We start from the raw sequence: 15,923 nt of genomic DNA, 5'->3' as shown, positions 1-15,923 counted from the left end.
GTCTAATTTAATTGCATTTAGAAAAAATCTGAACCATTTATATTGTTGAACAAAATATATAAATTCAAGCACTTTCAATGACTCATGTCTGTTTTTAAAAACTTTTGGGGCCACAACCTTTCTTTTCCTCAAATTCTCAAACTAACCAAACTAACCGAAGTTTCACAAAGCACTGATGACACTTTTGGCTTTAGATAAAGATGGCTATTATTAATAGCAATATCATACATCTGCTTTATTAAAGGAAGATAAGAGCTTTTCTGTAACCATTGATATGAAGAGACATGCAAAACAAACAGGAAGGCGCCCACACTAAAAGCCTAGGTGTAGTCTTAAATAGAACAGAAGATGGACAATCTCTCAGATTTACAAAGCATCCAAGAATGTCGCAAACAATGTGAAAAAATATATGGACTACAGATACGGCAGTGATGTGATGCTGGGATGTAAAAGAACAACGGAAAAATTATTGGACACAACAACTGCCTTTACGAACATGATATGCAGGACATCAGTAAGTTGCAGGGCACTCCCAATGATCTTTGGCTATATTGTCAGCAGCCATTTGGTCTGCACTGGTGAATAATTTTTCCTGTGTAACATTGAGCAGTTTGATGCTACGTGTTTATTGTTTGCATGCCACTATTTTTAACTTTCAGAACTGTTTGACAGCATATCTATTGTTTAATGACAGTAACAGAGCTGGACTAGAGTTTTTGGTGGAAACATGGCTTAAGTGTCTCTCTGTGTTTGAGTGGATAGGTGAGGCCCCAGGTAGAGCCTCTTACCATAAGTACCATATTCAGCCGGGCTGGTGCCTGGGTAGAAGCCTGGGGTGCCTGCTGGGACAGGGTATTGCTGGGGTGTGGCCACATAGGTTGCTGACCGGTACTTAAAAAAAGAAAGCAGAGAACAGCAAGGGTGGCAGGAAGTGAGGAGGGGTGGAGAGACAAACAACAATATTAGATGTAGTCATGGAAGCAATATAAATCACAAGTGCAAACAAAGTCCTCCATTTTCATTTTTTTCTCTTTACACTACACTATCTTAAAGCCATTTGAAAGTACAATATTTTGTGGATTTATTGTTTACAGAATTGACTGAAAAAAGAAAAAGATGACAGGTGACACAAAGAGAAATGTGGGGTGTCGTGTACCATCTGGCTTGGCTTAGAAGAAAATCTGGCAGCTTTACTAAAACCAAGTCTGTGCACCCTACCTGTCCCGGTATGAAGTAGGCAGGTCCCTGTGGTGAGCTAGCGAAGGGCAACTGTTGCCCGGGGATCATCATCATTTGGGAGCCAGGGCCTGCCTGGTAGACGTGGGTGGGTGTCACAGGCCTCGGGCCACTGCTTGGAGGGACGCCCCGTGGCCCGCTGCTGGGAGGCAGGTTGGCCCTGTTGGTGTAATAGGGCTGTAGAGTTGGCGAAGGTGGTGACAGACAAAAGAAAGGTGAGAATAAAGGAGTGATTGAGAGTATTGGGAACAAAGACAAAGATGGAGGGAGGGAAATGATGATTAAAGATATGCCACAGGAAGAAGGGATGGGATGAAAGGAGGGGTAAAAGAGAGGGCAACAAATGAAGGAATTATTAGTAACCGCTCTTAAACCTCTGACATGAAAACCATCCCACATTCCCTTGTATCATTTTTTGTCTTGGTACAAGTAGACTGGCTTGTCCAGCCTAAAAGCTAGGCTCATAGCTTGTCCATGAATGTATGGCTAGACTCCAACTGGAAACATATTGGCCCTGCCTGCCAGAAGAGATAAAGCAGCTAATGCTGGTTCATTCAGAGCCTCCTCATTGACATTCTGCTGCTGGCCTGGGAGCTAACCATCGTAGCCAGCAAAATGACACCAAGCCAACAAAGCACAACACTGCCAAATATTAGACACACACATGTGCACTCCTCAAGAGGGTGAGAATAACAAAGACATGGAGAAACTGGAAGAAAAAGTAAATTGAGTTACCTGTAGTGACCTGAAGCTTCCCTTCAGCAGCGCAAACACAGATGACACACAGACACACATCAAATGGAGGCAAGGAGAGGGTGGGAAGAGAAGGATTGAGAAAGAGAGCACCACAATCAGTTAGAGCAAAGCCCCCAGAAACTGTCCATTCTGAGCCAAGCAGTGAATTAACAAGTAGCATGCAGAGAAAAGGCAGAACAGTGCATCCAAATAAACTGCATTTAGTTACTCTCAACTACTAAAACTCAACAACTATAATTGGAGGATGGGCATCACTTAGTTGTTTGTTTTTTCAACAATGAAAGTAACTGAATTATTGTTGTGTTTTTTTTAATAAAGGCTGTTTTCTCTACATAGACCATCCTTACATTCATCTTCATATTTTGCCACAGCTGTTATTCATTAAAGAAGGATTTTATTATATACAGTAGGTGCAGTGAAAATTAAATGAAAATACCTGTTCTGACATAGTATGAAATGTTTTTAAATGTCTTTTACTGGTAGTTAATATTCTCTGCCATCAAGCTGAATTGGTCTTCACATTTCTGGTATACATTTCATGAAATAAAGATTTTTTTTTCTTTTAATTTCAATTGGGCGGCAGTAAGACTGATACATGTTTCAAGTCGAATGTATCTTTTTCTTTATTTTCTCTATTTGTATTATGTTTCCTAAATTCAACAATGCTCACCTCAAAAGTATTATCATGCTTTAATATAAATATATTTGGTCAAAAGAATTTATGCTATTTGATTTCAAGATTGCCTAGTATTAGTGTTGCTCTCAGTTAGGATATGTACACTTATGCAGTTTTAGTCCTTAAGTCACAGCACACTTTGGAGCCTCTCAATCTTCTCTTCTGTTTGTAATATGTGTAACAGGTGTTAGTCAGTTGTGCTGTTAGTACCTGTTGGTGTATAGGCCGGGGCCCTGGGGCAAACTAGAGGAGGAGAGGCAGATAGGACAGAGGTTAAAGACAAAAGCACAAGATCCATGCTTTTTTCTTCACTAACAGGCTCCTTCCAGTTCTGCACCTTTACAAAATGCACAAAAAGCCAATCTGTTGTTCAGGCAGTCTGGAAAAAGGAGGTCTTAGATTTTAAAACCAGTTCAGGTCAGGTTTAGTCATGTCAGTTGACGTATACTGTATGTATATATTTCTTTATATTCATATTGTATACATGTCTGTTATCAGGGTAAATGGTGGTGCTGTAACAAGAGTGAAAACTGCGTGGCAGGGTTACACAGTAACACAGTGCATTGGCTTACACTGAGTCTCAAGTAGGGTTTGGATGTAATAAACAGAACGCCTGTGTAGTTTGAGTCGGGCCGTTTGGTTGGGCTCAGACAGAAAAATGTAACCTGTGCAGCACTCTAAACAGATGGTCATGCCCACCTTCATAACAACACATTTTTCTTGAGTGTTTATTTGTTTTACACAACTGTCATTTGCTTACCAATTTATGAACAATAATATTTTAAGAATTACTGAAACAGTTAACATACATCACATAATTAACCCGACGAATACAAAGAAAATATGAGAAAATTAAGGCTGAATCAAATGCTTAAAAGCATGGTAATGGAGGTCCAAATCAGTATTTGAATGTTTCTTATTTGTTTTTTAAGAGGAAGGAGACGCTGCATTGGCTGCACTGAAAGGACACAAATAATGATAAAGATGGGGAAATGGAGCTCCTGCATCGCATTTCATTACACCAACGCACATAAACAAGGTCCCTGCATGTGATTAGAGTGCACAGAACAGTATCTTCAACCTGAACACATTCATCACGAGGAAGAATTTTCTGCTCTCGAGGAAAGCTCTTGAGGAAGGTATACCCCTAAATGCTTCAAATATATATGGGCAACTCTCACTGAAGCTTCAAAGCCCAAAAAGTGGTACCTGGGAGATAACTACTGTAAATTATTAAAACAAAGGAGTAGGAGAGAAGGAGTTTAAATCAAATAAATGATGTAGGGAGGGTCACTCAGTATGAGCATGTTGAACATTAAGCTGGCATACTTTATGAGGTAGAGTGCAAAGGATAAGCTGACACTGACAGTACATGTGGTGCAGAACTGGTGAGAAGTAGGCAAATAGGCATGCAGGCATTCTAAGAAGTTCACAAACTGATTTTGGAGAATGTCTAGCATTTTGTTCATTGGGAAGATTTCAGATAGGAACAGTGAGCAGCGATAATGCAAAGTTGCGCACAGTGTGAAAAAAAGACAAATGATTCCAATCTTGTATCCTTATTGTTATGTCTGTCACTTATTTGACAAGCATGAGAGTACAGAATTAAACAAAGCAAATCTGAGGATTCACCACAGAAGTTCACTCAGTAACTTGTGTAATGTGATTCCGATATGTAACGGAAAGAGTAATTGTTTTCTGGAATAAAGCAAAGTCCACCATTTTAGGTGTGCTGTGGGGGTGGTTGAGTTGTGAGCTGGCCTACCTGTCGGGGCTGTGGTGTTGGGTTCATTTGTGGAGGTGGGGTGGCAAACACGACAGAGGGGGGCTGCCCAGGGGGAAATGAGGGCTGCAAGAGACAGGAAGTGAAGTCAACAGCAGAAGAATGGGATGCAGGAGGAATAGGGAGTGAGATGTGGTCATCAAGTGAACTGGTACTGATGTCAAACAAAAGCATCTCTTCATATCCAAGTCTTGTAGTAAAGGAATGTGTGAAAGGATGTTCTTTGGAATACACACTACACCTTAAGCAGGAGGAGGGGAAACTTATACTCTTATTTTAATAGCTGATAGTAACACTGAAAGGTGCTGCAAGCTACACTGTCAGATGCCAATGTGACAGCAAGGGTTGGAAATTGACATACTGGCTTTTGTAAACATGGCCACCTGCTGCAAACATTCTCCACCAGAGAGTGCATTGTTGTTAAGTGCATAACAACGATGTCCTACAGCAGCCCCTTTTTGTTGAAAAACCATGTGGGAGAGACCAAGCTGTTTTAAAAGGGGCCAATAAAGGAAGTTAAGTAGCCGGGTTTCTTACCTGTGAAAGGCCAGGGGAGGGGGCAGGGTGGGGGTTGGAGGGGGATCCTGTTATAGGCTGTGGTGCTTTATTCATTTCATGGAGTTCTGCATGGGGAGGCAGATGTGGACCTGTGTATAAATCTGACAAAAGAGAACAGGGTGATTAAACAGGTCTCCATTTTTAAATGTATTTAGTTTAAAATTGCCAGCCAGTTAATGCAATCACTGTGATGCCACAGTGGTGAGGTCTAATGGGTGACCAATTAATAAAGTGAGGTACATTTAGTAGGATAAGGTTTACTTGAATAGGTCTTTGAAATTGAAATTAACAAAACACTCAGTAATAACTGACTTTAAGTCAACATTAATAAGTCAGCTTGAAGCTCACTTTTATACTCACATTTATGAATCTTTGGGTCCTAAGTGTGGTTACACTGAGGAACGTTTTTTCCTGAAAGACAGACAAAAAAAGAGAAGCCTAACATTACAAGGTTACAGGGTAAATTCATTGTCATTTTTTAAAAGACAAGGGTTTTAAAAAAGGAAACTATTTTTGAGTCCTTTGTGCTACACCTAATTCACAAAATAGAGCGTTGATGATGATTGAGGAGTCTGCCAGCTCAAAGAATGAAGATACTCCCCTACAAACAATGACAATGTATCCACTAATAGCATTTTTTTTTTCCAAAAAAGGACTAGGTATTAAACAGATGGATGTTGATGTCATTAAGACAACAAGAACATCATATAACAGACATACATTTTGGATGATACAGCTCAGCAAAACCACAGTCCAATGTGACGATCGTGTCAAAATCAACATATAGGCAGAACAAATTATCATATCATCAATTGGTGTAAATTTGAAATGGCTAGAGGTGATCTTGTAAAGAGATCACATCAGCCTCAACACCTAAATCAGTGTGCACACGTGGCATTAGAAAAGTGAATAATAGGAATAAGGTGAATTGTGCCAGATCTATTCCATATGTCTCTCCATCCCTGCATGTTCATCTTCTAACCTGTTAGTACTGAAATACTGTACATACCTGTACATGTTATGCAGAAATATCCCACTGTGTGATACATGGAATGTACAACATAAAACGTGATACAAATGTTTAGCCAAACTAACTTCTCTGATGTCTTGTTTTCCATTGCACCATACACATGGATTTTGCGTCATGGCTGGTGTGTTATAGGGGTGGGCAATGTTTTTCCAACCAGCAACCATCAGCCCATCAATCAGCAATTGCCAATAAATTTGCACAGGTATGCACCAGCACTGCATGCTTTTTGTGCAATTATGGAGTTTATTATTGAGTCACCAGTTGGGTTTTTTGGGGGGTTTTATATTGGATGCAACCGGCAAGCCAAAAGGACCTAACTGAAGCAATTTGCAGTCTCTGAAAATGTATGATACTTCAACTCTGCTATCCTCAGTGCACAGGGATGAAGTGGATTTGTGCTGGGAAAATATGGATACGAAATGCTGTACATCGTATGATTTCTAAAAGTTTTTGAACTCGAGTATAGGTATAAAAAAAACATGCCAACTCTTCAGCAGGAGAGGCGGAGCTGCACTGCTGGTCAACTTGATCTGCCCAGCTCCCCAGGCGGTCAGCCAGCATGTCTTTGTGCTAATCCAGTGTTTCCCACTAATTGACTAATTCGTGGAGGTGCGTCATGGAATCAAGGCCGACCGCCACATATTGCATTTCTTTTTCTTTTGCGCTACTTAATGCAGCACACAGAGCTCTCCCCTCTGTGCACGACGTGTGTCTCCATGAAAACGACAATATCCACTGAAATTGTAACATGGAAGCATAATATTTGGTGCACATGGCTGGCGAAAGTCATAAGTTGACGAAAGTTTCGTATTGCTACCCCTTGGACGCGGTAATTGCTTGGCTAATAAATTAATCCATTAATCATTATACCTTATAGTTCTTTATTTATCACCTATTATTGTTATTATTACAGTCTTCCATGGCTCTTTGGGAGATAGTAATTAAGACTACAGCACAGTCGGCATAAATAAGCAGTGCAACGCCAACCCTAAACCTGCATTTAACAATAATGGTAACCGGAGGCAAAAGTGAGCAGAGTTTTGATTTGTCCATCTGCAAAAGAAACTACAGAGCATTACAACTGAATGTTATATGTTTGGAGGAAGGGGGGATTTAAAGTTAAACTTTGTTGAGAGATAGAAAGAAAACCACAAGGAAAGAGTCAGAAAAGATACAAGCAATTACTACCTTGTAAGAAAAATCAAAGACAATGAAATGCAATTTTTTGGGATGTCTCCTCACCACTTGAAGTAGCCCATCTCTAACTTGTATTTGTTAAATCACTGAACCAGTGGATGATTCATTCATTTTCTAATTTAATCCAGTCACAATTACAACACAATCCTGGATCAAAAACAACTGTGTCACTGTTTGTGACCAAAATGTTGCGTGACACAGATAACATCATGTTACACACTTGTCTGCTTGATGTCGAAACAATTTTTGTCCAGCACCTTTTCAGGTCAAGTACAAACTCCTCCTGCTCCATCTAGGTGGACTATTCCGTACTGAGAATATCAATGTCTTTTAATTTGCGAAACGTCGTCAGTGGTATAGATTCTGATATGTTATCCAACCAATATAAAACACTGGCATTGTATCTTTACAGCTATTTTACTTATCTGTAGTAGGGGTGGGCAATATATGATATTTATATATATCGTTATCATGATGTGAGACTAGATAACATCCTAGATTTTGGATATCATTATAAGATAGGCATTATATTTGTCTTTTCCTGGTTTTAAAGGCTGCATAACAGTAGGGTGTATTTGGCCAAAAATATTGTAATATTCTATTTGTCACCTAGTATTGTTGAGCACCCAAGGAAGTGCAAAGTCGAATTAGGTGCAATTTGGACAAGTGTCATGTTCAATATTAATACATTTTGAAAACAGCAACCAGCTATATGTACAGCATTGGGGGCGTGGCTCGCATGGCTTGCGTGGCGCAACAACTTGCTGTAGTAATGCTTTGTGACAATAAAACAAAGATGAAGGTTAAATGAGTCCGTATGAGGGGAGAGATGCAGTTAACACAGGTTTTCTATTTTTCAGCGAAAACTGGAGGCAAGATTTTAAGAGCCTGTCCGCAGCAGTTTGCTCGCTAATGTTAGCTACAATATCTAACGTCTCTCGGTAGCAACATCAAACTGCTCCAGGATGCCTCTCTTATCGATTTTTGCAGTTCAGCTCAAAAAGTACAGATGTAATCATCCAATTTTAAATTGTAAATATCAAATATATTATATGTTAATGAGTCTGTGAACAGCTCAGAGGCTGGATCTGTGTACCCCTCGCATTACCAAACAATCTGTGCCGATCAGTTGGTTTTGAACAGGCACTTCACTGATGCACCTAAGTTGAATTGTTTTCAACTTTAGTGAACGTGCCTCAGTTCAAACCTCCTACAGCAAGTGAGATTTTGTATACACTGGCATACTACCATTTGCTACTTTTACAATTGCACCAGCTCTGAAATATGCTTTGGATTTAGAATAAACCTCGACATTTATATGTGATAAACAGACTCCAAATATTGCTGGTCAGAGACTTGACATGTTTTAGTGCATGTTTCACTCCACTGACTGAGGGTAGGGATTCTTCGGTGTAACTTGCATGAACTGAGTAGTACCATCACACAAAACTCTGTCTACTCTTTCCAGCTTTTACCGCTCCATTATGTCAATGACAGGGAAATGAGCCACACTCAAAATCACATTCATCTGGGGACAGGATTGCCGTAAATGATCTCGAGCTATACTGTGTTTTCAACGTAACTAATTTTGATCAATAGAGCTGACTTGCAATTTTGTGCAAATGCGGACCAATTTTCAATTTAACACCGGAATAATGAGACCTGAACTAAAGGGTCACTTCCTGATTTGACTGTAATCATCTTCTTTAGATTATATCACTCCTTCCATAGTGAACAAAAGATAAATTAAAGACAGCTCTACCATCAAGCTGTTTATTCTTGTGGAAGCCCTTCTTCAGCATGTATTGTGGCAAAATCACAGTAAAACTACACGTGTGCTAATTAAATGTTATCCAAAACTGCACAACAGATATACCCTAATAGCAGGAGCTAGGGCTGCACGATATATCATTTGAGCATCGCCATAGTGATGTACGTGTGTGCAATAGTCACATCGCAGAGCCTTCGATGTAGGATGCAAATGAACTCATCTAATTTCAAGGGTACGTGACACACACTGTGCATACAGACTCTGCATGCACAGCGATACACCAATCACATTAGTTGTTATTCAGTGTGCCGAAGCAGACCATGCTCCTGCACATGGAGAGAGTCGCTGGTAACAACATTAAAAAAACAGTGCCTTGCATCTGTTGCCACAACGAGAGGTAAAACAACTAATTTGTTAGACCATTTACGTCGGTACCACCCAGCAGAGTCCTGCACAGGTCTTATTTTGAAAACCCGCCCTTACAATTGAATTGTTACTTTTGTAATTTTTAACCAGCACAGGATACAGCAAAAATGCAATTTCTACAAAACCAAAGTATGGTGATTAGTCAAAATGATTAGCTTAAAATGTATGTAGATATAGCTACTACTACAGAGTGGGCCTAATAAAAATACCACTTTTGAAACTGCCAGTTATATGAGACACTGGTTGATGGATAGAGTACTTTATTAATCTCAAAGGGAAATTAAAGTGTTACAGCCACTTGACATAAATCAAAATCCAAAAACAATGAGGTAGGAAAAGAAACAAATACAATTAAAGGCTGAATTATATACAATAACTGAATAGACTAACTCAAATATCAAATATAAATTATAAAGCTGAAACTAGAAGACAAGAGAACCTTAACGAAAACTACAACTATAATATACTATTTGCTGTTAAATTATGTTAATATGCTACAGTGTAGGACACTGTCCATTAGTGTAAGTCAGGTGGATATTGCTGTGGTAGCAAGGTGAATGTCTGTCCATGGATGTTAGAATTAAGTGTGCATTGATAGTTGAATAATAAAATATACAAAATAGTGAAAGCACAAATTATTGTTTAATAAACAATTGAACGTAACATTTTTGCCTGCTTATCTGTCTGATTGATAATTTTATTGATCACTGAGATAGCTTTGACTAGGAATGAAGTTGTTCCAATATAAAAAAAAATAGCTTGATGTAGTTAAGCTACTTTTGCCATTTTGCTGTAGCTTAGCTTGCTACATTTCTCTGGGGAGTAGCTTTGGTGAAGTGAAGCTTAATTTAATGTAGAGTAACTTGTAGCTTAGCTCACTACTTTTTTCGAGTAGCTTGCCCAAAACTGCGTTCATGACTTCAGACAACAACAATGAACGAAGAAGCAGATGAGACCGCTCTGGTTGGCCCCATGGATGGGAAATTTTGTTTTAAAAAGCAGACGGATGGCAGCGTAGATAAGAGCACGGTTGTGTGCAAATTATGCAAGAAGGAGTTTGCGTATCACCGCAGCATATCAAGCCTCAGATATCACCGAAATGCTAAGCAACTATTTATTATGTTGTTGTTGCAACTGGCACTTTATGTTGAACTGTTTATTGTTTTGGCCAAGGTTATTTACAGAGAGTTGGACTGAAATTGATTTGTTTAGATCAACTGTTGGTAAAGTCTGTTATGGCCTCTGAAGATAGATGTTTTCTAATAGTCAGGGTTTCCAATGTTCTGAATGTACTTGAAAGTATTGTGTTTTACTTAAAAAACAAAGTGTTATAGTTTACAGAAGGTCTACCTACCTATAGGCTACCTGAATCTCTGAAATGTATTCCTAAATAAGCTATTACTACACTTTATGGCAAAAATTGGGATTAAAATCAGGATAAAAAAAAAAATGCAGTGTCAGTTTTTTTCCAATATCGTGCAGCCATAGCAGGAGCTGTATGCTTTTAAAGGAGAGCAAATGACCACACAGGGTCTCATGCAACCCAAACAAAACCTCACAATAGAAGAGCAAGTAACTGTATCACAAAAACAACATAGCACATGTTTGTATCACAGGAAACAAGTAAATTAAACCTCCTCATTCAGTACCTTTGGAATTAGAGTGTTGATGATTGCAAGTAGTGACACATTTAGCATTTATAGTCAAAGCCTACATTTTCTCTGACATTGACAAACACATACATTCCTCCTTCCCTGACACACACACACACACACACACACACACACACACACACACACACACACACACACACCAAGAAGCAGCAGCGTAAAAAGCCTGAGTCATGATGAAGCAGGGAATTTTTTTTTTCTTTTTTCAAAGAGGAGGAAATCACACTGCAGACATAGTTGTAATGATCACTGTTGCCATGACTATATCAATACAGACAAAAGAACAAAAGATAATAATGGAGCGAAGGTTTTCATACGGCCAGGTGAAATCCCATACTTAAAAAAACTCTTGCTGACAGACATCGGCAGGCAGCTCATCCCCGGTATACTGGAGCCTTGGAGGTAAGAGAGTGGCATAGATATAAGTTAGGGTGAAGTTAGACTGCATAGGGGTGTCAGGCAGATGTCCGAAGGCTCTTCCACCAACAGAAAGATTGTCAGACTGAGTGGGGCTAACTGGGATATGAAATGCTGAGTTAACAATATCAGGGCTGATAAAGGGTCTCAGACTTACAACCTACACTGGCTCGCAGGCTCTACTCTTCTAAGTGAGGAACACAAACAAAACCTTTACTTGTTTGAAATGCTTCCCCCTGAAGTATTAAGACAGGGCTGGCTTTTCAAACAACTACTGTGCCACTGACAGACAGCGTCAACACCACACAGGTTAGTCTGCAGAATTATTTTAAAAATTAGTCATCAGCGCAATTTTGGGCACAGTCACTACAGGCAATGAGGGGTACCACAGAGGCCGTCATTTTTGCAGGAATCTGTGCTTTAGGGGAGTTATATGACCCACTCACCCCACTCCCTTAATCACACACAGTCCAGTTATTTGAGCTGGTCTGACATGCACAACTGTGGAGATCCAACCACGGGAACCACTGCTGGTGAGACATGCTCCTTCAACAGTTGCATAAGTCTCTGCGTGCACTCCTATGATCCTGTGAGGAGCAGAGGGGGACAAGAACCTTTGCTGAAGAAGATGTCTATCATATCATCTATGAAGGGTGTAGTCACTGTCTGTTCACACACGATCTAGACTCACTGTACCAAGAGCAACTGATGTTAAACAGCTGCTTGCTGAGAATGGATGTTAGCAATTGTATCTATGCTGAGAAACAAAAGCACTTCACTGCCTGGTGACATCAGCAAAAAAAAAGAAAAAAAAAAACAAAACAAACGAGTCATGGTTTCAAGAGTTCATGGCCTGCTGCAAATTAACATACTTTGCAATACCATCATATAAAAAATACTTAGAATACATTTGCCCACCGTAATTGCTGCTCCAAGCCCATTACCCATTACTTAAGCTCTAACTCTTCACACGCAGTTCAATGGCCTGCAGCCTGTGATAGCAGTCTGTACCTGTCACAGAGACAGTGTGTTTGCTGTATAGTAACATGGTGACACAAAAAGCTGGGACATGCGTTTAATTCCAGGTGATATTGATATGGACTATTTTTTAAACATGTTTTGAGGTCTTCTGGGTGCAGTCTGATGAAGTATATAATCTGCTGCTTTCTACTGTTGCCTGTTTTCCCAGCGTGTTCTTGCTGACACACAGACACAGACACACACATAGACACAGACACAGACACAGACACAGACAAACACACACACACACACACAAAACAGAAAGGCAGTCTCCCTCCTGGCAAGTGGAAAGAAGTCAATCAGCTATTTTCAGCAAGTTTACCAGAAATAAAATTTAAAAAAAACATATACATGCTAATTTTGACATCTCAAAACGTAGACGTTCACTTTAAATAAAGCTATTCAGTGAACCGTTAACCTTGTATTCACATAATTACAGCATCATCTTGTTTATTGTTGTTTATTTCAGGCCAGTGCCGATCTCTCATTTGAAAGCCTTCACTAGCTCATCACTTGCCGACATCACTGTGCACACCTAGCTTGGGTCCATCCTTCATAACCAAAAACCAACTCATTTTGATCACATTTAGGGAAAGTAATCTTAAAATGTAAAATTTGTGGAGTGCTCCTTCAACATAAAACTGCAGCAGCTTTAACAAACACAAAACAAAAAGGACTAATACAGGACAGATCAGACAGAAGACACACATTCTTTACAATACTGCTCTGCCACTGACATTGGTCAGTACCTGAAACAAAACTGGTTTCCCATAATCACATTTCGAACCATTAAGTCCAACCAGCACATTTGACTTCCTTGAGACATTGTAAAGACAGAGAAAGTTCAGCTCCAGTGACACAGCATCACACCAGCACAGCCTGTTCTGCCCGGCCCAGCCCATCCCCCTCGTGTTCCTCCAGTTAACTAAAATTCTGCCAAAACCCACACATGTCCAGACTCCAGGCTTTGAACTTTCACAACAGGAGGCTCAGTTGTGTCCTTATGTCAGGCAAACTGTGACAGCATGACTCTGACACGTCATGCATTTGTCTTGCCATTTCACTTCTGCCATTAGTTTTGTTCACCCTGACAAAAGCAGGTCTGAGATCACTGCATAAGATTCTCCTGGACTGATGAGTGGTAAACAAGGATCAATGTTTATAGGTGGACGAGGGAGAAACATATAGTGCCCATGCAGAGGAAACTGCATCCATTTTGGACCCACGTTCTCAGTTAAGGTCACATGTCTGCAGTCCTCAACATCAGCCTCAAGCCTGCCGCAGCGAGCAGGCTGAAGTGATCAACAAACATGAACATGCCAGTGATGCAGTCCTCTAAACCAACTATCTAACACAACGTCAGTGACCGAAGAATGCTGCGACGCTCATACCATGAGTGCTAACTATCCAGTGGTGACACACCGGTGTTTCCTCTGCTTTAACTGTGGGTTACTACTGCTGTGGCACAGGGGCGTGCCTGCCTGCGTGTCTACTCACACACGCAGCGTACAACAAAGACAGCTATTTGCATGCCATTACAACAAAACCCACACTTATCGAGCGATCGGTCTTGCCACGAGATCCACAAATATGGGTGCGAAGTGTGCAGCTGTGTGATGTGCTGTTAGCCATGCTGCTAACTTTCATAGGCCCGATCTGGATTTACCACGTGGTTTCTCCTGCTATTGGCGCGATGCACAGCCCAGCTGCCGGCTTCACGTCAGCCACACCTCAAACGACATCGGCTGTGACAACCATCTATTTCATGAAAAGCGTGAAACATGCCAAACACACGACGTTTTAAGGGGTCAGCAGTAAAGACAGGCGTGACGACGCTCATATCGATGAATGGGAATACTAACCTAGATAACTGTCAAGCTAAGGAGGTGGCTCCAGGTTATTAGCTCATAAAATTCCTATTCAGTAGCTCACATATGCTACTCAGATCCGGTGACCGTCTCTGCTCGAAGTCTTTGGCTAGCTAGGTATAAAGACAGCAGCAGTGCTGTCAAGATGTCGTGACAACAATGAGTAACGTTACTGTAACTAACGTTAGCCAGAATGAGTCAGACACCTCCGTTTCATTTCGCAGTCAAACATCTCGCCCAGGGTAACAGCACCATCACCACAGCCACGACAGCCTACATTCACATTGATGCATTACAGAGGGTGCTGATGGGAAATCATATAGATAGATAGATAGATAGATATATAGATTATATACACATGTCCTCGTGTGGCATAGCTTCCATTACACCAGCTAACCTGGAGGCACAGCGACCTGTCAACAGCAAGGCCCTCACAAATATGTCACTGCCTTCTAAGTTCGAAACAAGTGTCCTGTCACATCAGTCTCCAAAGCATCTTTCCCCTCATGACTAAATGCATGACAGCATATATTGTCACATAGGCCTATTTATATGTTGTCTTGGTAACTAGGTGACGGAGGTCTGTTGACCCTTCTGCATGAACAACGGGCTGAATGTTCACAACCACATCTTTAAACCACCTTTCCACGCTTTGCCGCCAAACAATAATGTTTCAGATTGCTGGCACCAACATGACATGGCCATCAAATGGTTTCAGGTATCAAGTTATCAGTCTGCTATGTGTTTACGATCCCAGTTCTCACACAGCCATGCTAACACATGTGAACACACGAGTTCCATCACTTTCTGCTAGGAGTCTGGAACCAGGGCAAAACACGGCTCCTACAGAACTAGAGTGATTTAACCCACTGGCAGTTATTTAGCCCACTGTGTGGCTAGTTAGCAAACGATTGGATAGCAAGCGGCATAAATTACGTTTACGGGCGAAAACGACAACATTGAGACGCGACAGTCGGTCTGTCGCTTGCTATAGTTAATACATTACACACAATATACTGTGTTTCCAAACGTCACATGAGTAAGGGCAAATCTATGAGGCTATCACAGCATTAGCTTGCTAGCCGGACTAGCTAAAGTGAAGAAAGAACACCCACGTCGCATTAGCATTGAATGCTAGCAACCAGCTAGCTAGCTAGCTAATCCCTGAAAACACAGCAGGGACAGCACTCAGCAGAAACCACTCAAGTAAGTCACCACAGCTAGTAATATCTTCAGGCTAAAGGGCGACACATATATGTGAATGTCCTTCCGGAGTCTCCATGTAACAGCAACATGACACTTTTGTGAAAATATGAGCATTTAAAATAAGAATTTAACTCTGGACTGCGGCCGTTACCTTTCTCTCCTTGAGTCCGCAGAGCCGGACGGACGGAAAACCTTTCCGGAAGCCGGTAGCTAGGTAATTCCGGCAAAATCCCATCACGTGAAACTTTCCCAGTAATCGTGATCTCGGCTGTAAAGACACATCCATGCTGTGTGGACAGACCTGTTGTC

At 40.8% G+C, this 15,923-nt stretch overlaps 1 protein-coding gene across 6 annotated transcripts in view; it reads right to left on the bottom strand.

The window, feature by feature from the left end:
- eif4g1b (eukaryotic translation initiation factor 4 gamma, 1b) overlaps positions 1-15,879 on the bottom strand; it is a 42,147-nt gene extending 26,268 nt beyond the window's left edge. For 2 of the 6 annotated variants that reach the window (XM_030393712.1, XM_030393758.1), the window contains exons 1-8: positions 15,766-15,879; positions 5,370-5,420; positions 4,989-5,110; positions 4,434-4,517; positions 2,879-2,911; positions 1,972-1,992; positions 1,219-1,413; positions 789-891 (exon numbers count right to left, since the gene is read on the bottom strand). In XM_030393712.1, the coding sequence (XP_030249572.1) occupies positions 789-891; positions 1,219-1,413; positions 1,972-1,992; positions 2,879-2,911; positions 4,434-4,517; positions 4,989-5,063 (511 nt within the window). In that variant the 5' untranslated portion in view covers positions 5,064-5,110; positions 5,370-5,420; positions 15,766-15,879. The remainder of the gene's footprint in view (positions 1-788; positions 892-1,218; positions 1,414-1,971; positions 1,993-2,878; positions 2,912-4,433; positions 4,518-4,988; positions 5,111-5,369; positions 5,421-15,765) is intronic. The other 4 variants (XM_030393721.1, XM_030393727.1, XM_030393736.1 and 1 more) reach the window with 4 other exon arrangements.
- Between the last annotated feature and the right edge of the window lie 44 nt (positions 15,880-15,923).

The sequence above is a fragment of the Sparus aurata genome, chromosome 2, assembly GCF_900880675.1.
Source record: "Sparus aurata chromosome 2, fSpaAur1.1, whole genome shotgun sequence".
Taxonomy (NCBI): domain Eukaryota; kingdom Metazoa; phylum Chordata; class Actinopteri; order Spariformes; family Sparidae; genus Sparus; species Sparus aurata.
The sequence above is the reverse complement of the archived record's forward strand: the minus strand, read 5'-3'. Positions and strand labels throughout refer to the sequence as shown.